We start from the raw sequence: 23,204 nt of genomic DNA, 5'->3' as shown, positions 1-23,204 counted from the left end.
CAGAGCGCCGTCTTCAGGCCCGGAGAAACTCTAGTGCAGGAGAAACGAAATTGTTGTTTTTTTAGTAAAATCTATTTTAAAATGGTTGAATGTTGGTTTTAAATTATTTTACACGAGGAAACGTCTATAATTCGTCCCTGAACGATATGTATCGGTACGTACATTAGCTAACCTGAACTAACAATGTCAAATTATTCGAATTTATGTACTAATCTTAGTTACTTTTAAGATTTAATAATGCGTTATTTATAAAAAATCTGCAAATGAAAATTATTGTATTGTTATTTGTTTATTTATTAATATTAATTAATATATTTTTATTATTGTTATTTATTTATTTATTTTTAAGTCTACCAAGTGGTGAGATGGGTTGGGGTGGGTTCTAAATTTGCACAGCTGCTTTTTGTTTTGTACTACTGTTCCACAGAATAAAATTCTATAAACAGTTAACAAAAAAATAAAAAATAAAAATCAGCAAATTAATTTATCCTGACCGGAAGTAAAATATGTGTATACCGGAACCAGAATCCCGACTGTAACCCTCAGCCATTTTTTGTTGTCACTATCAAGCTTCTTCAAAAGTGACGCTTCGTTCTTCATCTCAGCGCTTATTTTCAAGTCTTTAATCGAGCTTCCTCGCAAGGAAAAGTAGGTGCGCTTTCTTGTTCGATGTCTAATTTCAATTAACGTTAAGTGTTTTTAAAAGAGTCATGGGGTTGTTTTTCTTAGCGCTCAGGCTAGCTGTTAGCACGAGGGCCTTGATTTCTCACAGTGTCGTTACGTAATTATTTAAAAAACAAAACAATTTTTACCTGTTTACGTTCGATTAATCGCTAGCTTTCTGAGTATTTCTTAATAGTGACAAACTTAGTATTTTCGCGTCCGACATTCCTCGGCTAAGCTAAAATCTCGTTAGGCGCATGGATTTCAAGCTCATCTTCATGTGTGTTTTGGTATCTAAAAAGGCCTTGATTTACACAATAAGTATTCTGGTGTTATATTTTAACGTGTACACATTCGATCATATAAATCAAATTACACAAACCAAGTGTTGTTTTGAATGTCCAATGTAAGTTAACTCCCCAGTGAAGCTGATCTTTGTCAGTCTTTTGTTTACTGCGAGAGGTGTCAGATGTATGACCTGTTTTTGTTATCATTATTAAACTAAGTTTTACTGGTAATGACAAGGAAAGTGTAATGATGCCACTGTTACTGCAACATTTCACTCTTTATTATAATGAATACTCCAAACCCTTAGTATATTTTGCCACAGCCATACTGTGTTTATGACAGATCATTGTAATAAAAATAATTTGAAATTTCACACAGGCCTTGGAAACATGTCTGACTTCATCGAGAGCGAGGCTGAGGAGTCAGAGGAGGAGTTCGAGGAGAAAGACCTGAAGCCCATAAAACAGCAGAGATTTATGGAAGAGGATGGTAAGATGTTATCTACTTAAAGCCACATCCTGCAAAAGGCATGAATATGAAGGCGCTGAATATGAACAGTTTTATCAGAGTACTGTTGTTATTGGCACGTTGCATCATTGCTTGTGTTCTGTGTTGTTGATGTCTCCAGAAGAAGAAGAAGAGAATACTGAAGATCAGGATGAGCATGGAAACCTGAGAGGACTCATTGATGATGGCGATGTGGAAGAGGAAGAACCACAGAGTGCGGGAGAGGATAGTGACTCTGGTGAAGAGGTCCGTCATCGTCGCAGAAAACGAAGTAGGTTACTCTGAATTTAAAGCCATATTAGTAAATCCTTCTGCGTTCTGGTATTTTTCAGTTCTCTAGTGCATAATGTTGTTCTTAATAAGACTAGGGGAAATCAAATATTTAAAACATTATTTTGCTGGAGACAACCAATTAAATGAATAGTTCACCTAGAAATGAGGCCAGCCAGTTTGTTTCTTCATTGGAACAGATTTAGAGAAATTTACATTGCAAAACTCGCTCACCAATAAATGACATCAAAATGAGCATTCAAACAGCTGGTAAAAACATGATGATATTCCACATGACTCCAGTCCACCAATTAACATCTTATGAAGTGAAAAGCTGTGTGTTTCTGTTTATAAGACAAAAATCCACAATATTCACTTTAAACCATTACTTCTTGCCAAAATATGAGTCCCTAATCCGTAATAATGCTTTCTCCAGTGGAAAAAAAAAAATCAATATACTGAAATGTGTGTTTGGAACAGTTTTGGACCGTTTTTGCATGTAAACAGTGCTTAATCTTTGTATAATTATCTCCTTATTCAGACAAAAAGTTTTTTTTTACTGTAATATTATTGCTAGAGAACTCTATTTTATTCAACCGAAACGGTTTGAAGTTAAGTCGTTTGCCTTAATGATCAATTTGTTTACTATGAACAATTATGGTTCCTTAGATTGGAAAAAAAAACAACTTTTGACAATAGGCAAAATGAAATACTGGTTTCTATATTGCTTAACATTTGTTCTCATCAAACAATGTGTGTTTGTATCTGTCAGGTTATGATGACTATCTTGATGATGATGATCTGGACCTCATCGAGGAGAATTTAGGCGTAAAAGTGAAGAGAAGGGTGAGTCACCAAACTTCCAGCCTGTGCTAAATTGCAGAATTTGAATTAATTTAACTGATACTGGTTAAACACAGTTTTGAACTCATGAAAAAATATGTTCAGAAAAAGAAATACTCGCGTGTGAAAACCATGGATGATGAGGGGGAAGATGATGAGAAAGACATGATTGCTGATGAGATCTTCACTGGGGATGGTGATGGAGATGGAGAGGTGGAGGATGGAGAGGCTGTGGACACACTTCACCCTAGAGATGACGAAGAGGAGGAAGATGATGAGGAATCTGGTAGGGAAGATGTTTACCCAATTCATCATGGGTTTGAACTGTGGAATTTGTATTTATTTATTTTTTTCAATATTTGCAGATATTGATGATTTCATTGTGGATGATGATGGGCAGCCCATCACTAAAAAGAAGGGAAAGAAATTCTCTGGTTACACTGATGCGTAAGTGTTGTAAACAGTGGTTTGCTTTAGTAAATAGAGACTTCTCTGTGTGGTATGAAGAAGGACTAAAGTCCTGACTCAGAATCTCAAATGTTGATCCTTTTCTGACATTTTAGTGCCTTGCAAGAAGCTCAAGAGATATTCGGTGGTGATTTTGACTTTGCTGAGTTCGACACTGAGGCATATGATCATGCGGAAGAGGAAGAGGAGGATCAGGATGATGAGTCATGGGATCGGCCAAAGAAGCAGACCAAGAGAAGAGTTGGCCGCCGTAGCATATTTGAGATCTATGAGCCCAGTGAGCTGGAGAGCAGCCACATGACCGATCAAGACAATGAGATCCGCTCTACAGACATGCCAGAAAGATTCCAGGTATGGAGCAGTATTGGTCTGCATATAAATCTTTCATTTGCAGTATGCTGTCCAATGTGAAGTATACCAGAAACTTTTGCATGCCCTGTACCAGTGTGTTTCCTTTCACGGGTGGAAATGAGGATATAACTCTTGTCATTTGCAGTTGAGGACCATCCCTGTAAAGCCTGCTGAGGATGATGAACTGGAGGAAGAAGCTGAATGGATTTACAGGAATGCCTTCTCCACACCGACCATCTCCATGCAGGTGTGAATGGAGTATTTGTATAACATGACGTTTGTTAGCATATTGTCATGACAGTAAGCTAACTTTGATGCTTATTTGCTTTGCAGGAGAGCACAGACTACCTGGATCGTGGGACAACCACTAATTTCAGCAGAAAGGGCCCCAGTACTATTGCTAAAATCAAAGAAGCTCTGAACTTCATGAGGAACCAACACTTTGAGGTATAGTCATGGGAAAAAACAAGTTATAATAAACTTGACTGACAGATCATCTGGTTTTAACTCTTCTCTTCCATCTTACAGGTTCCCTTCATTGCATTCTACAGGAAGGAGTATGTGGAACCAGAGCTGAATATTAATGATCTGTGGAAGGTGTGGCAGTGGGATGAGAAGGTAAGGGCTAATCAAAATGTTCTCTGAATGCAGTGCAGTTGCTGCTCTTTCTTTAATAATGTAGAAATGATTTATGGCTGTCCTCCTCAGTGGACTCAGCTGAAGACCAGGAAGCAGAACCTGACACGTCTTTTCCAGAGGATGCAGTCTTATCAGTTTGAGCAGATCTCGGCTGACCCTGACAAGCCACTGGCCGACTCGACTCGTCCTCTAGACACTGCTGATATGGAGAGGTACGAGTACAAACCTAAAAACCATTTATGCTTTGTCCACAGTAATCACACCCTCTTCCTGCATTGACAGACTGAAAGATGTCCAGTCTCTTGATGAGCTGGGAGATGTCTATAACCACTTCCTGCTCTACTATGGCCGAGACATTCCTAAGATGCAGAATGCAGTCAGGGCCAACAAAAAGAAACTGAAAAAGATCAAAGAAGTGTCAGAGGAAGATGGTACAGCTGGGTTTCCTTTGCATAATTTGTTCAAATAATGGTCAGCCATGCATTAGACTAAAACTGTTTTTGTTCTGCTAGGGGAAGAGGCAGAAGTGGAGGAGGAAGAGGAAGAAGAGGAACAAAAGGGTCCAGATCTAAAACAAGCTTCCCGTAGAGATATGTACAGCATCTGTCAGAGCGCAGGCCTTGGTTTGTACATCTTGCACAAAAATAACACTATGTATTTTTTCTTTTATTTATTTATGCTGGCATAGTCAAATGTGCCAAACATATTCCCTGGCAAAAATGCATATTATTTTAGAATATAAACTTGCAAAAATACATTGATTGAATTTATACTAACATATCTTCTGTCAGAGATATTTTTAACAATGTAACTGATATTGTACATAATTACAGTGTAACTCCATGAAAGTGATGAATTCATACATACACTTTTCTTGGAAAATGATGGCAAATGGTGACACTTTTTTTTTTTAGATGGTCTTGCCAAGAAGTTTGGTCTGACCCCAGAGCAGTTTGGAGAGAACTTGCGAGACAGTTATCAGAGGCACGAAACAGAGCAGTTTCCTGCAGAGCCTTTGGAGCTGGCCAAGGACTATGTGTGCAGGTTATGGATCATTGCAAACTTGAAATTGTTACTTATTAAAATAACTTCTGTATGCATGCCTTTTACCTACTGCTTATTGGAAAAACATAGCAGTTTTCAGATTTATTCATAACTCAAATTTTTTCATAGCCAATTTAACACCCCGGAGGCTGTTCTGGAAGGTGCTCGCTATATGGTGGCCATGCAGATTGCCCGTGAACCTCTGGTTAGGCATGTTCTCAGACAGACCTTCCAGGAGAGGGCCAAGATTAACATCAAGCCAACTAAGAAGGGCAAGAAGGTTGGTACTTTGTGTTAATTTAGGAGTTACAGAGATACCTTCTAGTATGAAGTGACCATTATGTATTGTACAATTATTTTATTAACTGTTGTGTTTTTGTTTATCTTCTACTTTCACTTAACCATATTCATCAAGGAAAGGGTATTAGCAAAAAAGCAACCTTCCCACCCCAGCAGAGCTCTGTTGTGTTAGAACTTTAGCTAGAATGATCAGTTGATTTTGTGTTGTAGGCATAGCTAGTTTACAGTATTACCGTAGTAAACCTGTGACTGTCCTCCTATTCAAACCCAGACTGAACTGATGTGCCAATGGCTGCATTGTTTGCTCATTCATCGGTAATTCCACATCAGCTAATATCGGTCATGTTTCCTAGGATGTGGATGAAGCGCACTATGCCTATTCCTTCAAGTACCTGAAGAACAAACCTGTGAAAGAGCTCAGTGGAGATCAGTTCTTGAAGATGTGCCTTGCTGAGGAAGAAGGCCTGCTTGCCATAGATATCTGCATTGACCTTGTGGGAGTCAAAGGGTATAGTTGTGTTCTGAAAATATTAGCTTGAGATCAAAACCTATATTGACTTGTTAAAGATTGTACTGTATACAAGAGATACAGAGCAGTTCTGTTTGCTCTACAGGTATGGAGATCAGACCTATTTTGATGAGATTAAGCAGTTCTACTACAGGGATGAGTTCAGTCACCAGGTGCAGGAATGGAACAAGCAGAGAACTCTTGCTATTGAACGTTCCTTGCAGCAGTTCCTGTATCCCCAGATGGCCAAGGAATTGAAAAACAAGCTTGTTGCTGAAGCCAAGGACAATATTATTAAGGTGCCACATTAATTGCATGTATTATATTATGTTTGAAAGCTAACAAAGCACTTTCATTTACCAAATTGGGGTCTATAATAAGTTGATTTGTGTTTCTTGTGTTTTTGGTAGTCTTGCTGCAAGAAGCTGTATAACTGGTTGAAGGTGGCTCCTTATCGGCCTGATCAGCAGGTAGAGGAGGACGATGACCTCATGGATGAGTCGCAAGGAAAGGGTATCCGTGTTCTTGGGGTAGCATTTGCTTCCGGCAGGTACATTTTATTTTTATTTTTTCCTGAGTGAGCGAATATATTCCACATGATTTTGAATAGGGATGCACACTGCTCCGGGTGTGTGTTCACTGCTGTGTGTGTGCACGTTGGATGGGTTAAATGCAGAGCACGAATTCAGAGTATGGGTCACCATACTTGGCAGTATTTCACTTCACTTCAATAAAAACTAATATTATTGGATATTTAATTTACATTTAGATCATTTAATGCTGACTTAAAGTGAATCTCAAATTAATTTAATTTCTCCTGTATAACAAAATTTATAACATTATTATTGACCATAACATCATTATAATTATCAGCTTATCATACTTTTAGAATGGTATCTGATAGTGTTTGCTTGTGTTTTTATAGAGATACACCAGTGTTCTGCTCCCTCCTTAATGGTGAAGGAGAGGTTGTGGACTTCCTCAGGCTTCCCTATTTCCTGAAGAGGAGAAATGCATGGAGAGAGGATGAAAGAGAGAAAAAGGTGAAGAAACAGAAGCCTTGCGAATCATTTACTATTCAGTTGTTTGTTAATTCCAGTTGACATCAATATTGGCACTTTTAAAACTTTTGTTTGTTGTGTTTCCATAGCTTCAAGATATTGAAAACCTCAAGAAATTCCTCCTTAGTAAGAAGCCACATGTTGTTGCTGTTTCTGGGGAGAATCGGTGTGTTCAATATTTTTTTGTTTTTAAAAATGCCTAGTTTTAAACTTTCGCTGGACCCACACATGCTGATGCTTTTATTTGGATGTGTGTAGTGATGCTCAAATGGTGATGGAGGACATCAAGCGCACCATCAGTGAGCTGGAGCAGGACTCCTCTCTGCCTGCTGTGGGAGTGGAGCTGGTTGACAATGAGCTGGCTGTGCTTTATATGAACAGCACGAAGTCTGAGGTCAGTGCAATGAGATAAAAACTGAAATTCTAACCATAGACCCTTGTTGAAGGCTCTGTGCCTTTTTCTAATGTTTCTTTCACGTACTGCTCCTCTCATAGGCAGACTTCAGGGACTATCCACCTCTGCTTCGGCAGGCTGTGTCTGTGGCTCGCAAGATTCAGGACCCCCTAGTGGAGTTTGCCCAAGTCTGCAGCAGCGATGAGGACATCCTGTGTTTGAAACTGCATCCCCTGCAGGTACAAGTACATTCCTGCATCCCATGAACTTCTTTTTGCCGTTTACGTTTAAATACCTTTGATTTTCTCCATATATTTGTGTAAAATTCAGCCTTGCAATGTCTGTCAGTGTTATTTTAGTAATGTATATTATTACCATTTTTAAGAATTTATTTGTATTTTGGATTTTTTATTTGTTTTAAATTTAGCAATTTTAGTACTTCAGTAACTTGCCTTATTTCATTTACTGAACCCAATTTTTTGTTTTAGTTAACAGTAACAATACTGACATCTTTAGTAAATGACTGGTAATTGAGTGACTGCTCAACAGGCTTGAGATGAAGGTCACTTGTGAATCATCTCTCATGTATTATCTTTTTAAATGTTCCTCAGGAGCATGTAGTGAAAGAGGAGCTGCTGGGCGCTCTTTACTGTGAGTTCATAAACCGGGTGAATGAGGTTGGTGTGGATGTGAACCGGGCCATTGCTCACCCTTACACCCAGAGCCTGGTCCAGTACATCTGTGGCCTCGGAACTAGAAAAGGCTCACACCTGCTCAAGGTGAGACCTTGTCCAAAAATCTCTATTCTCGCATTTGATGTTCATTGTTTTTTTCCCATCTAAATAAAATCCCAGTGTTAGTCTAGATAATGGGTTGTGTTTCTATGATGTTTAGCTGACACTAAATCACAAGATGTTGAAATCATCATCTACACCTTTCCAATATTCCTCAGATTCTTAAACAGAACAACACTAGGTTGGAGAACCGAACCCAGTTGGTCACCATGTGCCATATGGGACCCAAAGTCTTCATTAATTGTGCTGGCTTCATCAAGATTGACACTGCCTCTCTTGGAGACAGGTAAGATGCTAAACGGAATGTTAGTGAATGACCGGCAGCTCACTCTGAATTATGCTGCATACAGCCAGAAGGTGTGATGAAATAATGTCTACCTTCATTCTGCAGCACTGACTCCTATATCGAGGTCCTGGACGGTTCTCGAGTGCACCCTGAAACATACGAGTGGGCTCGTAAAATGGCAGTGGATGCTCTAGAGTACGACGAGTCAGCAGAAGATGCCAACCCAGCCGGAGCGCTAGAGGAAATTCTTGAGAACCCAGAGAGGCTCAAGGACCTGGATCTGGATGCCTTCGCTGAGGAGCTGGAGAGACAGGTCAGCTTTGTCATAATGTTGTATAGTTCACTTTTATATATTTTGTCAGCAGTGGCAAATGAAGGCACTTAACTAAACAGTTTTTCCTGTAACTGTGCTATTTATTGTTTCCTTCCTTCAGGGTTATGGTAATAAGGGAATTACGCTGTATGACATCCGAGCGGAGCTTAGCTGTAGATATAAAGATTTGAGAGCCCCGTACAGGCCTTCCAACACTGAGGAGGTCTTTAACATGCTCACCAAGGAGACTCCTGAGACCTTCTATATTGGTAAATAATACCTGAATATTTTTAGTGTAAACTGTATTTATCTTGGCATAGTTGAATAATAACAGTTCTGTACATGGAAATGACATACCGTGTGCCTCAAACACTTTGTTTCCTGTAAATCTTGTGAATAAAAAAGACCACTGAAAAATAGGCGAATCAGAACATAACACCGACTGTGACGTAACAGTCGGGATCACTAATAGTTACGCCCCAACATTTGCATATACTTGCCCATGTTCTAGGCCAGCCTCCAGCCAAACAATCAGAAGTTCTGCAGGTATTGTGAAGAAAAATGTTCAAGTTGAGCTTTATTGTCATTCTGCTACATGTGTGGACATATAGTGGAACGAAATGTCGTGTCTCGCAGGACCACAGTGCTACATACTAGTTAAACATAAGAGAAACATACAACAATGCAAGTATAAGAGAAAAAAAAAACAGAGCATCTGACTATACATATACTATATATACTATAACTACTATACCTAGTTGCCTAGACATACACAAACTGAGACTGTACAAGAACTTTACATATATACTGTACATGAAATTGTGCAAAAAGATAGAAAAAAATTCTAATATAAGATTAATAAAGATCTAATAAATATTTCGTACATTAAATTGTTGTGCAGATTAAAGAGAGATTTTGTGGGAAGCAGCGCATAGTGCAAAAAGATTTGTAGTGCAATGCTCAAGTAAAATTTTTTTGAGTCTTTGTTGCAGGGAGTGTTCATAGAAAGTGTCTAGTGTGCATATAGTGGGATGAGTGCGTTACTACAGGTGGTTTGTATAGCCCACTCACCTGTGTGTAGCACACTCAGAATTGCACTTGGGAAAAGTTGTCAACTGTATTAATGAGTTGGGTGAGTGGGGGGTCAGAGGGGGACAGGGAGATTGGAGTTAAGAGCTCTCACAGCCTGGGGAAAAAAGCTGTTGCGCGATCTGACAGAGCGAGCTTTGATACTCCAGTACCTTCTACCTGATGGTAGGAGCTGGAAGAGGTTGTGGGAGGGGTGGGTGGGGTCTTTCACGATGCTGGAGGCCTTGCTGGAGAAATGTCCAGGATGGAGGGGAGAGGGGCACCGATGATCTTTGCGGCAGTGTTCACTGTCCGTAGTAGGGTCTTGCGGTCAGCAGCACTGCAGTTCCCATACCAGACAGTGATGCAGGTGGTCAGCACACTCTCAATGGTGCCCCTGTAGAAAGTGGTGAGGATGTGTGGCGGGAGACTTGCCCTTTTCAGCCGGCGGTGAAAGTGGAGGCGCTGTTGTCCCCTCTTGTTGAGTGACGTGACGTTGGTGGTCCAGGTGAGATCCTCTGAGATGTGCACGCCCAGGAATTTAGTGCTGCCGACTCACCGGTTGAGCCGTCGATGGTTAGTGGGGGGTGATCAACAGAGTTTCTCCTGAAGTCCATAACAACATCTTTTGTCTTACATTTAGGGACAGGTTGTTAGCACCACACCATTTCGCCAGCTGTGCCACTTCCTCTCTGTAGAGCGTTTCATCGTTGTTGCTGATGAGGCCTACCACAGTTGTGTCATCAGAAAACTTGATGTGAATGGAGCTGGACTTGGCAGTGCAGTCATGGGTCAGCAGCGGGCTGAGCACACAGTCTTGTGGGGCACCTGTACTCAGTGTGGTAGTGCTGGAGGAGTTGCGGCCGACACGGACTGACTGAGGTCTTGCAGTTAAAAAGTCCAGGATCCAATTACAGAGGGGGGTGTTAAGTATAAGCAAGTTTAGTTTGTGGATGAGCTGTTGTGGGATTATCGTGTTGAATGCTGAGCTGAAGTCGATGAACAGCATTCATACATAAGAGTCTTTCTGTTCCAGGTGAGTAAGAGCTAGGTGGAGAGTGGTGGATATTGCATTGTCTGTAGAACGGTTTGGACGGTATGCAAACTGGAATGGGTCCAGTGTGTTTGGGAGACTGGACTTGATGTGATGCATGACTAACCTCTCAAAGCACTTCATCATGATTGGGGGTCAGTGCTATGGGACGATAGTCATTCAGACAGGACACGGGAGACTTCTTTGGTACTGGAATTATGGAGGTGTATTTGAGACACGTGGGGACGACTGCCTGGCTCAGCGAGGTGTTGAAGATGTCTGTTAGGACATCCGTCAGCTGTGCAACACAGTCTCTCAGTACACATCCAGGTATGTTGTCAGGGCCCGCAGCCTTCCGTGGGTTAATCCGGGACAGGGTCTTCCTTACGTCGGCTGGAGAGAGACAGAGTACCTGGTCGTTAGCGAGGACAACAGCAAAAATGGCTGATCATGGAAATAAATGTTATGTTCCAGGCTGTGCAGGGGATGAGAAGTGCAGGGATGGGTTGTTGTCTGTATTCAGAAAGGCGCGGAAAGCAAATAACGCGAGCCACTAAAGGGACATGGTTAGCTCCTTGCTAGCGGTAGCCTGTTACATTACAGTACATAAGATTTCACTTACCACATAAACCGAGTAAGGAGAGATGACTGAGGATGATGGCGAATGATTTACAGATCCTGAGCACCACTCACAAGTATCTGATCTTGTAAAATGGGTGGCAAGTACTGCTGCTCCATAATATAAACACAGTGCGATCTCGAAAGTAAAAAGCGATCGTGCATTTGAAAAACTTTTCAGTGCCCCGCATATTAATAGCGGCTCCCTGATGCCTGCATTTTATATACAGTATAACACCCGACGATAGAACTGCGAGAGAAAGTATTGAAATAAGTATTTTCCTCCCTGTGTTTCCTTGAAATCCTGTGAGCTACTGAAATGAGCCGCACTGTGGAACAGCCAATCAGAGCAGAGCTCAACATTTATTATTCATGACCCTTCCAAATAAGCCAATAACAGACCATTTCATTCTAGGGAGAAATCCTAGGGTTGTAAATGGACATGTAAACCGTTTCTGGAGAATTTTTGCCCTTACCTAAGCCACATACCTTCTATGTAGATATCAGATAACAATTTTAAAATATTGTATCAATGCATTCTAATGCACCTTTAAAGTATTCTGTGATGTTTGTGGTGCTCCCTCGTATGGTTCAGTCTTGATACTGTTGGTAATACTTTCCTAAATCTCTGTGCGCACACAGGCAAACTGATCACCTGTGTGGTGACTGGCATTGCTCACAGACGGCCACAAGGTGAGAGTTACGACCAGGCCATCCGTAATGATGAGACGGGTCTCTGGCAGTGTCCATTTTGCCAGCAAGACAACTTCCCTGAGCTCAGCGAGGTGGGAATTGGTTCGGTTTCATTTTGTTTAATTCTGTTTTCATCTGGTTCATTTTGTTTCATTCTGTTTTCATTTTCAAGAAATTAATTTTTATCGTAGGCACACAAGCCAAATTACTCCTATCATTGTGGTTTTCTTAGGTGTGGAATCACTTTGACAGCGGCTCCTGCCCTGGTCAAGCCATCGGAGTGAGAACTAGGTTAGATAACGCTGTCACAGGCTTCATACCGACAAAGTTTCTTAGTGACAAGGTGGTGAAGCACCCTGAGGAGAGAGTCAAGGTGAGCAAATCTCATATTTCCTGTTTCTACTCCATCTAGCGTTCATTTATAAACAATATACACCTCAAATATGTAGCCTTACAAAAGATATGGAAGTTTGGAAATGTTCTGTGGACACTGACTTTTGTCTGCTTCTCTGCTGTTAGGTTAGCATGACTGTGCACTGCCGCATCATGAAGATTGACATCGAGAAGTTCAACGTGGATCTCACTTGTAGAACATCTGACCTGAGTGACAAGAACAATGAATGGAAGCTTCCCAAAGATACCTACTATGATTTTGATGCTGAGACAGATGATGTGAAACAGGAAGAGGAGCAAAAGAAGAAACAGCAAAGAACCAGTCAGTATCGACCAAATCTTTTCTGAGAACATTAATTTTATCATCTTTTTCCATTGACATGACTTTTGTTTTCTGTCTTTAGCTTACATTAAGCGAGTGATTGCACACCCGTCCTTCCACAACATCAACTTCAAACAAGCAGAGAAGATGATGGAATCCATGGACCAAGGTGATGTGGTGATTCGACCCAGCAGTAAAGGGGAGAACCACCTGACGGTCACATGGAAGGTGGGCGATGGGATCTATCAGCATGTGGACATCCGTGAGGAGGGTAAAGAGAATGCGTTCAGCCTTGGACATACTCTTTGGATCAACAATGAGGTGAGCTGTTGTTATGCGTCACTCATAAGCTATTGTTCAAAAGTTTGTGGTCTGAGATATGATTTATTTATTTAATGCTTTTGAAAGAAGCCTGTTATGTTTGCCAGGGCTGTAATTATTTAAAATGGAAATATAGAGAAATGTTTGTTGTAAGACATTAATCCTACAAAATATATTTATTTATTTTATTATTTAGCTTTTAGGGAATCACTCTTAAGAGTTGATCTTCATATGATTAATTGTTATTAATCAGAATGTACAACTTATGCCTTGTTAACGACTTGTCCAGCAAGCATTAATAACAGCAGTTATCTTTTAACACGTTGTTTATTTCATTCGTGGCCAACGATTAAAATAAATCAAATAGTTAAATTGAGTTAGCTAAGTTAGCTCAATGAGCGTAGGTAAAACGCGATCTTTTTGGCAAATAGTTACGACATGTTAAATCACATAACACAGACAAAGATTTCTTAATAAAGTCAAAGTTTTATTCACTATTCTAACACAACATTAACAGACAATTTAACATACACACAAATGGGAGCGAGTTGTTTATATCTGAAGAGAGAGAGACTTAGGTTTTAATGCTAGCTTTTCGACCTGAGGACACTCATAGACAGAACCATGCTATATTTAAACAGCAACAGAGAGGAGTCCCGGTTTCAGTCAGTAAAGAGATTTTGCCTTACTTTGTCGTTTGCGTTGTTTCGATCGAACTCAGTCTTTCCTTCGGTTCAAAGGTGAAGTCCGTTCTTTGCTCAGCTTGAGACGGATCGCGTGCGGATTGGTCGTGTGACGCGGTTGCTCTTCAGTGGTTGGCGGGCTTCGTTCTGACGTGAAGAAGTTTCAGGAAGCCTACTCAGATCTTAGAAGTTTAACTTTGATCGCTGTGCAATGCCTTCGCCGTGATGTTCGAGGCCTGAAGCGCTTGCAGCGTGAGCAGAACGAGAGACTCGCTGGCGTGCGTGTCCTCCTGTTGTTTTCAACTCCAACTCCAACTCACATGGTTGAGTATCCGTTTTTAACGGGACGATTTGGGGTCCACCCCCTTTTGGCGCGTGGCCCAATCGCAAGTGTCTCTGTGGGCGGAGCCCCGCCCTGCGTAGCTGCGTGTTTTGCATACATTATCTGGTCAGTTATTCATCACATAAAACAAATTACTGCAAGCAAGTTTCTATCCGTTATTGTAACCACGGGTTGATAAAGCGGATCATTTTCATTCAACCATAATATTCTTCATAAGGTTAGCTTTCTAAAGAAACCAAACACTTATATTTTGATATGCACCAAAAATACACGTGACCACAGAGGATATTACTGGGTTAGATACATTGATAACAGATCCTAAATTCTAAATACACATATTAATCATGTGAAAATGAACAACTAGTGATCAGGAATATAAAAACGATTACATGAAAAAAGATTACATAAGTTCACACAACCAGCTTATAAATGTCACAAACAAAAACACCCTTTAATGTATAAACTATATTGTCTATAGTGTTTTGTTTCAGGGTATAATTTGTTTAACTTTGTTCTTTAAAACAAAATCCTTCAGGGTGTGGCTCTCTTTGTTAGATAGCACCATGGACCAGTTGAATTCCTTTGTCTGTTTTAGGGAGCGCAACAGAGAAACGGCGCGCATTTTCAGGAATGTGCTGATAGTTGCGAGGTCGTAAAAGTCTTTGGTTTGGAAAGTCTGGAAATTGTCTATTTCGAGTCGACCGTAAAAACGTCATCCTTTGCGATATGTCTTTGAATTTACTGCATGAAGTCAGGGGGGGGGTTCCTATGTGGGGTTCCTCCACATGACAAGGGCTCTCGAAAACCCAAAATATATGTTTTTCTAATCTCAGGAGGTTTAGGGGGGGGGGGCCGTCTATGCGGCGTCAAGAAGTCTGGTGTTAGCTGTGTGTGCGTTCAGACCATTCCTTACATAGTTATTTAAATAATTTAATATTTTTTAAAAAATATTTATTCCTTTGATGTAGAGGTGTGTGATATTACTATTTTTGATCGTGGACGATAAAAATGTCTCCACGATCTGCATTTGAAGAAATATCGTAGTATCGTGCTACAGCGCACATTATCAGTTCTGGTGCCTCCATCTCTATATACTGTACAACACGACATACAGCAGTAGAGTTACTCTGACAGGACACTGCACTTATTCGCGATCACAAAAGTACATTATTTGCATACAAGCCTTGCTGGTTAAATGTTTAATTTGCGCACTAAAAAGCCTGTCTAACAGCGCCTGATTACTCAACTAAGTTATCTTTTGCGCTAATACTGTCAAAACACACAAGGTTTACATACAGACTCAGTTGGTTATCTCTAAAATGAAAGTAAATAGTTAAGAGAGAAACAGATGCGTGCCTGTATATTAGATGCGTGCAGCTCTTAAAGGGACAGGACACTAAACGTGCTGTCGACTGTCATTAAATGGATACTTCACCCTGAAATTTATTTCTGTCATTATTTACTCACTCACATGTTGTCCCAAACCTCTATTAATTTCTTGTGCTGAACCCAAAATAAGATATTTTGAAGAATGAGGGTAACCAAACAGTTGCTGGTCCACATTGACTTTGATAGCAGGAAAGAAAAATCCTATGGAAGTCACTGAGGACCAGCAGCTGTTTGGTTTTCCACCTTCTTCAAAATAGCATTTATGTTCAGCAGAAGAAAGAAATGCATTCAGGTTGAAAACAACTTTTGAGTAAATGATGGTATAAAAATAAAACATTATGACAGAATTGACAGACAGATGACAGTATTTATTTTGGGGTGAACTATTCATTTAACGTTAACAAAACGCAAAGAGAAAAATCACTCACTATTCTTGACTGAAACTTTAATACAGTTGTTTTAGGAATCAGTCTATGTAGTGTTTTATTTTTATATTTGTTCATTTCAATTTCATTGAATGCTCTGCTAAATACACCTATTGTACCTGGAAATAAAGCACTGTTTGTTTTATTTGTATATTATGTGTATTTGTAATGTGTCTCTTTGTTCTTATTTTTTTAATAAGAAAGATAAAATAATGACGACAGATTTATCTTCGCCCACTTTGGCCTAAATATCTGCCATGTCTTTTTTTTTTACCTTTTAAAGGCTTTGTCTTTCAATTTTGGCTATAATGCTCAGACAATTTGTAAAACCAAAATAGTGAAACCAACATGACAAAGAATCGTGATAAAATTGTGATATTTAAAAAAAAATTGTGATAATTTTTCCATATCGCCCACCCCTACTGTGATGCAAAGCTGAATGTTCAGTATCCTTTACTATAGTCTTCAGTGTCACATGACTACTTAGAAATCATTTGAATGTGCTGATTTGTTGTTCAAGATAATAGAATATTTCTTATTGTTCAAAAAAGTTGTTCTGCATAATATGAATCATGATGTGTTTTTTTCAGGATTCTTTGATGAATAGAAAGTTAAAAAGAACAGCATTTTTAACTAGAAATCTAACGGTAGTCGTGGTTGTCTACAGGAGTTTGAGGATCTGGATGAAATCACAGCCAGGTACGTCCAGCCCATGGCTGCATTCGCACGAGATCTGCTCAGCCACAAGTACTTCCAGGAGTGCAATGGAGGTGATAGGAAGGTGTGTTAACATTTTTAGGACCCACACTTTTCCTTTTCTCTTTACCTTGATTTCTACACTTTTTTTTTTTTTTTTTTTAAGAGATAAAATGGCCACTATAAATTGTACAATTGTGCATTTATCCTTTCTTGCCTTTGTACAGAAAATGGAGGAGCTTCTCGTAAGGACCAAAAAAGAGAAGCCGACATTCATCCCCTACTTCGTTTCAGCTTGTAGAGACCTGCCAGGCAAATTTCTGCTGGGTTACCAGCCTAGAGGGAAGCCAAGGTAACACTCATTACCCTACCAAAGCAGGGCGCAACTCCCATATATAGCATGCATTTGTAAATGTTTGCCTTTGGTGTTTTGTTTTATAGGGTAGAGTATGTAACCATCACTCCAGATGGCTTTAGGTATCGCTCTCAGATGTTCCCTACAGTCAATGGTCTCTTCCGCTGGTTCAAGGACCACTACCAGGATCCTGTGCCAGGTTAGTAGTCTCTATCAGCACTCCATCTCTGGCCTAGCATTCTTAATGTTTCCTTGTAATGTAATGTTTTTGTTGTCTCTAAAGGCATCACACCAACCAGCAGCAGAACAAGAACACCAGCATCAGCGAACGCCACACCTGCCAACATCAACATTGCCGGTATGTCAGAAATGCTGATGTCTTCCCTGAGAACAACAGGAATTTTTTTTTTTTAAGTAATGTATTTTTAAAACCCAAATCTGTCCCCTCGCTCTCAGACTTGACTCGAGCTGTCAACGCTCTCCCGCGAAACATGACATCCCAGATGTTCAACGCCATAGCTGCGGTTACAGGCCAGGGCCAGAATCCCAACACGACGCCGGCCCAGTGGGCCTCCAGTCAATATGGTTACAGTGGCAGCAGCAGTGCAGGAGGTGGCGGCAGCAGCAGCGCTTATCATGTACGAAACCTGAACCTATGCACTCAGTCAACTATTTAACTCATTGAATCAAAACCAGGCCTGCTAATATTTCACACTCCTTCCTTTCCTGTTTTTTCAAGGTGTTCGCAACGCCCCAGCAGCCGATGGCCACGCCCATGATGACGCCCAACTATTCTTACACCACACCTGGCCAGCAGCAGGCCATGACCACGCCCCAGTATCCCAGCAGCACCCCACAATCCTCACATGGACACCATCAGCATTCGTCCTCCACACCATCGTCCTCGTCATCGAGAGTGCGGACGCCACAGCCCAAGTGAGTGCTACTACTGCTTTCTTAAATGCAAAACCATGTCACATGAATGCTATAAACATTTTCATTTGAGTGGTTTTTGATGCATCTGTTCCTTCACAAATTTGACCCTGGACATATTTGTACAGTAACAGCAATAGCCAACAATACATTGTATGGGTAATTATCCATTTTTCTTTTATGCCAATAATCATTAGTATATTAATTAAAGATAATGTTCCATGAAGATATTTTGTACATTTCCTACCATAAATATCAACTTTATTTTTTTGATTAGTAATATGCATGGTTAAGGACTTAATTTAGACAGCTTTAAAGGCGAATTCTCTCAGTATTTAGATTTTTTTTTTTTTTTGCACCCAGATTCCAGATATTCAAATAGTTATATCTCGGCCAAATATTGTCCTATCCTATTTAACAATACAACAATGGAAAGCTTTTATTTATTCAGCTTTCATATGATGTATAAATCTCAATTTAATAAAATTGACCCTTATGACCATTTTTCTTTTAGAGTGCTTTCACATCTGTAGTTCGGTTCATTTGGTCCGGACCAAAGGCAAAAAATTATACATTGTAGCTATTTTTAGCCGTTTTGGTTCCTTTTCACACCACACTGTTTGCTCTGGTCCAAACCACCTGAAACGAACCAAAGTGCAGTCACGTGACAACATCCGCTTCACTTGTTGGCTAGATGTGTCTTTGAACGCATTCCCTAAACTGCTTGTCGATTGGTCAGAAAGAGTGTACGGGTAAATTCCAACGGTGCTCCCGGAAGTAAACAAAGACAGGAGTAAAATGCAGCAGACAGCACACTGCTATTTTGAGGCTCCGCACCTCCTCACAACCCCAAGTTTGTCCGCGACCTGCCATGCTAAACTGCAAACTGTCAACAAACACTTCCTCATCCTATAATGCACAGCGCAGCTGACTACGGCAGCTGGTTTAGTCCAAAAATGCACAGCTTTTTTTGCGGTTGGGTCCGTTTAAGGTCGGATCGCGTTCTCACCACAAACGAACCGCTCCAGGGTTCGTTTGAAAGCGTACCGAGACCACCTCTTCAAGGAGGTCTCGGTACGCTTGTTTGGTCCGCTTTTGGTGTGCACCCGAGTGCAATTGCTGCTTTCTCACCTGCCCAAACGAACCGCACCAAGAGGGAAAACGTGTGGTTTCTATTATTATGACTTCTATAGCAGCATCTGTGCTTGATACATTATACATTACAGAACAAAGTACTAAAACTCCATCTGTGTTCCCTCCAGGCCAAGCTCCCATACCGCTGTGGATTGGGGTAAGATGGCTGAACAGTGGCTGCAGGAGAAAGAAGCCGAGCGGCGGAAGCAAAAGACGCCCCGCATGACGCCCCGACCTTCACCCAGCCCCATGATCGAGAGCACACCCATGTCCATTGCCGGAGACGCCACTCCCCTCTTGGACGAGATGGACCGATAGGAGTTGGGAAGGGGGGTGTTCAGACATCTCATATAAAACCCAATCCATCCATATCCCATCTCTCACTCTCCATCTTTCGCTGCTAGAAGTATTTCATTCAGAGTCATTCAGAACTACTGATACAAAGACAAACACTTGAAATGTGGTGACGACAAACAGATTTAGGAAATGGACCTACAATAAATGTTTGTCACACAAGTTTTCTTTTTCTTTTTAAGTATGTGCATAATGCACCCCCTTTTTCATTTCAGTTTTTTAACTAAATTTAAATGGAAAGGCTTAAAGCATGAGACGTTGCATGATTTGTGCTCAGGGGAGCTGGTATTCAATCAACATAAGATCGTTATTTCAGACCCACACAGAGAGCTTTTCTTTTTGTATCTGGCTTAAACATTTAAATAAAACCCTATTTCAGTATGAACCAGAGCACTGTAATGATTCAAAATCTGTGTTCTGTTGAGCTGTTACACGAAGAATTAAGCACTGGTTAGCTTTGTTAATCTATTTAGCAACTCATTTATCAGCTAAAAATGCTGAATGTGACTTTGAAAGCGATCCTGTAAATGTCATGTTTTTTGTGATTATTACAGTGATCTGAATATGCATTTTAAATTCAAAACATTGAAGAATGGTGTTTTTAAGGTCATCTTTGAGTTCAGAATCAGATATAACTTTTCATAATGTGCTTATACAAGTAAACTGAACTATTGTGCTAAAAGATACCGAGACCTCTGATCAGTTTTTTTCAGTTTGGGGGCTGTTTGTGTTTGTGAATGTATCTTTGCTAGGCCAGACTCCCTCAAGGTGTTTGTACACATGCTGTGTCTTTCCTTCATGTACAATCCCATGTATCGCTATAGACAGAAATTGTAACATTTAAGCAAAGTGAACTTTATGAACAGGCTCCTTATACTGTGACAGTATTTTCACAGCAAACATAGTTTCCCCACAAACCGTATAGTGAATCTTCCTAGTTCTAGGAAGTGCTTCTGACCTGATCATGTTCTTTTAGCATTGAGGCTAAACTATGCCTTTAGGTCAGGATGGGAAGTGAGCTCGGTGTCGAAAGCTTTCTGTTCAGTGTATTTCACTGCTGACATCCATTTCATTTCTTTCCTTTGATAAAGTTGTCTGAATTAAACCCTTCTGATTCAAGTGTTTTATTTGTTTTAAACATCCGTTTCTTAACTGTCTATACTGATTTCAGTTAGTAAAGAAGAGTGTTTGTCTTCAAGCTTCAGACCTTAGATAATTAATTTCAGACTGTGATTGTAAGATGTGACTAAAAGTGTTTTCCTTGTCACATTCGTTGGAATATTAATGCCTTTGCTTAAGAGACACAAGCAGCTTCCACAAGCTGTCAAATGTAAGGCAAAGCTACTTACAATTTAATTTTGACACATTTTTGTGATTTTTTTTTTTTAGCTTTTATTCTCTCTTGAGCAGACATTTCACACACAATATATTTCTGTTATAGTGGGATTTTTGTTGCTCATTTTTGCTTCGTAATTTTTGCATAAGTGATACTTCTCCATTTACGTCTTGACAATCCTTCCATTTAGCTCACTGTGGGAAGCTCCAGTCGGTGCAGACGACAGCAGAGCCTGTAGTCATGAGTGCTGGCATATGTATTATATCAGCCAGAGAAACTCATGATGCAAAGAAAAACAAGGGCTACATTTACAAAAGATCCACTCAGAACCGCCAGGAGGGCATTTAATGTGACCTCTTTAAGTTTTCTGCACTTAAACACTGCTGTTTGCAAAGACAAAAATCAAATGTGAAGGCAGAACTCATTACCATCAAATTACAAAGATTTGCATCGCTTTATGTAACTTGAAATGCCAGTAAATGACACAAAGTATTTATAGACAGATTTAAGCCTCTTTATGATAAAATGATCATATTTTTGGACAAAATGTCTCACTTGATTCTGGTTATTTGATAGTCCACGAGAAACTCAATCGCAGTGTTACATAATAAACATGTAATGCAATAATGATAAAGAAACACTTTCAAATTCATATCTAGGAAACATGAAATATATCATGGATTCATTAATACGCTTCTAGATGAATTCACTTTCAGATTAATTCTTGTTGAGATTCTCATCTCACTGGCCAAGTCCTCTGTTTGTATTATTTTTTCTTCCACTCAAAGATGTGTGTCAGGGCATTATGGGACATCATGCCAAAGTCTGGATCAGAGGTGGGTAGTAACGAGTTACATTTACTTGAGTACATTTTTTGAGTAACTAATACTTTTAGAGTATATTTTAAAATGGGTACTTTTACTCTTACTCAAGTATATTTTTAGAGAAAAAACGGTACTTTTACTTCGTTACTGTGGGCGACTCTCCTCTCGTTACTGTATCTTAATGCAATACAAGTTAAAAATGCTTCGGTTTATTCCAAACGCGCCGTCTACTTTTCTCTGGGCAATGAACGATGCCCATTCGCGAATGATTCATTCTTTTGAGTCGATTCTGTTTAAAGGCTTTATCAAACCAGTTGGCAAACCAGTGAATCGGTTCGCGAATCAGTTTGAATGATTCGTTCAGTTCCCTGCCGCACGCGCTGAGTCTCTGAAGCGGTTCTCACTCAGATAACAGAAAGTTTAAAAACATCAAGAGCGCTGAAGACGTGGCTTTGGATCTACAGTCAGTTGAAAGCAAATCTGCAAAGGCTTGTTTGCTAGAGCTATATGAAGATCTTTATTAGATGAACACCGCGTGTGCTGTCTACTGTTCCACAGGTATAGGCCACGTTACATTACCAGTTTTTTGTACATGTACCTTACATTAAATACAATGTATAATTTATACATTAAATAAGCTGTCACAGAGTATGAAATGAACACCCGCGGAACCCGCGTTAGCTCTGCGCAGCGGCGCGCGGCCTGTTCTAGACACAATTAATATTCATATTTTTACAATATTTACTCTTGCAAAAATATAGGCTACATTTGTTTAAATTTTGCAGAACAGAAGATCCGTCAATATGCATTTGTTTCGTTATGTTCAGAGCAGTCATGTGAGGCGTTTTCAGAGGTTTCAGTGTCAGAGGTTATAGGATAAAACATAATTAATTTACTTTAAAATATAATTTAATTCAGTGATGCAAATCAGAATTTTCATCAGCTGTTACTCCAGTTTTCGGAGTCATATGATCCTTCAGAAATCATTATAATATATCGATTTATTACCAGTGTTGGAAACAGGTTCCAAAAAATATTAAGCAGCAAAACTGTGATATTTTGTTCAGGATGCTTTGATGAATAGAAAGCTAAAAAGAGCAGCACTGATAATAAATCAACATGATTTCTGAAGGATTATGTGACTCTGAAGACTGGGGTAAAGGCTGATGAAAATTCTGATTTGCATCACTGAAATAAATTACATTAATATATATATATATATATATATATATATATATTGAATGGCAGTGTGTGTGTGTGTGTGTGTATATACACATACACATTACATAAATGTAATCTATATATCTAAATAAAAATAGACTATATTCAGTACCTATATGATCCAAAGTAACTAGTAACTAACTACTTGAGTTGTTTTTTTATCCGATACTTTTTTACTCTTACTCGAGTAACTATTCAGACTATTACTTTTACTTTTGTAAATATTTCTAGAAGTACTTTTACTTTTACTTGAGTACAGTTTTTGAGTACTCTACCCACCTCTGGTCTGGATTCCAGGAACACTTCTATTGCCGTTTGAAAGTTACACTTTTAG

The 23,204-nt window shown here is 39.8% G+C and overlaps 1 protein-coding gene across 1 annotated transcript; it reads left to right on the top strand.

The window, feature by feature from the left end:
- Positions 1–512: 512 nt before the first annotated feature.
- On the top strand, positions 513–19,723 carry LOC306855626 (transcription elongation factor SPT6). Its single transcript, XM_079394395.1, has 37 exons — positions 513–648; positions 1,330–1,440; positions 1,580–1,729; positions 2,501–2,574; positions 2,677–2,857; positions 2,937–3,018; positions 3,135–3,390; positions 3,536–3,637; positions 3,724–3,837; positions 3,919–4,008; positions 4,099–4,241; positions 4,312–4,460; positions 4,542–4,652; positions 4,944–5,073; positions 5,203–5,353; positions 5,727–5,881; positions 5,988–6,180; positions 6,292–6,431; positions 6,807–6,924; positions 7,032–7,108; positions 7,201–7,336; positions 7,438–7,575; positions 7,948–8,115; positions 8,289–8,416; positions 8,522–8,729; positions 8,851–8,998; positions 12,091–12,233; positions 12,374–12,514; positions 12,661–12,856; positions 12,939–13,177; positions 16,685–16,798; positions 16,941–17,065; positions 17,155–17,267; positions 17,352–17,426; positions 17,525–17,706; positions 17,808–18,004; positions 19,264–19,723. The coding sequence occupies exons 2-37, from the start codon at positions 1,341–1,343 to the stop codon at positions 19,451–19,453; spliced, it is 5,157 nt and encodes a 1,718-aa protein (XP_079250521.1). The 5' UTR covers positions 513–648; positions 1,330–1,340; the 3' UTR covers positions 19,454–19,723.
- Positions 19,724–23,204: the final 3,481 nt, after the last annotated feature.

Source organism: Barbus barbus (assembly GCF_936440315.1).
Source record: "Barbus barbus genome assembly, chromosome: 36".
NCBI lineage: Eukaryota > Metazoa > Chordata > Actinopteri > Cypriniformes > Cyprinidae > Barbus > Barbus barbus.
Note: the sequence above shows the minus strand (reverse complement) of the source record. Positions and strands in the feature narration are given on the sequence as shown.

Excerpts from the sequence above, each read along its gene's own strand:
- LOC306855626 (XM_079394395.1), top strand. The coding sequence starts at position 1,341 with ATGTCTGACTTCATCGAGAGCGAGGCTGAGGAGTCAGAGGAGGAGTTC. Across the intron at positions 3,838-3,918 it reads TGAGGAACCAACACTTTGAG|GTTCCCTTCATTGCATTCTA; the intron begins GTATAGTCATGG and ends TCCATCTTACAG. Across the intron at positions 6,432-6,806 it reads GTAGCATTTGCTTCCGGCAG|AGATACACCAGTGTTCTGCT; the intron begins GTACATTTTATT and ends GTGTTTTTATAG.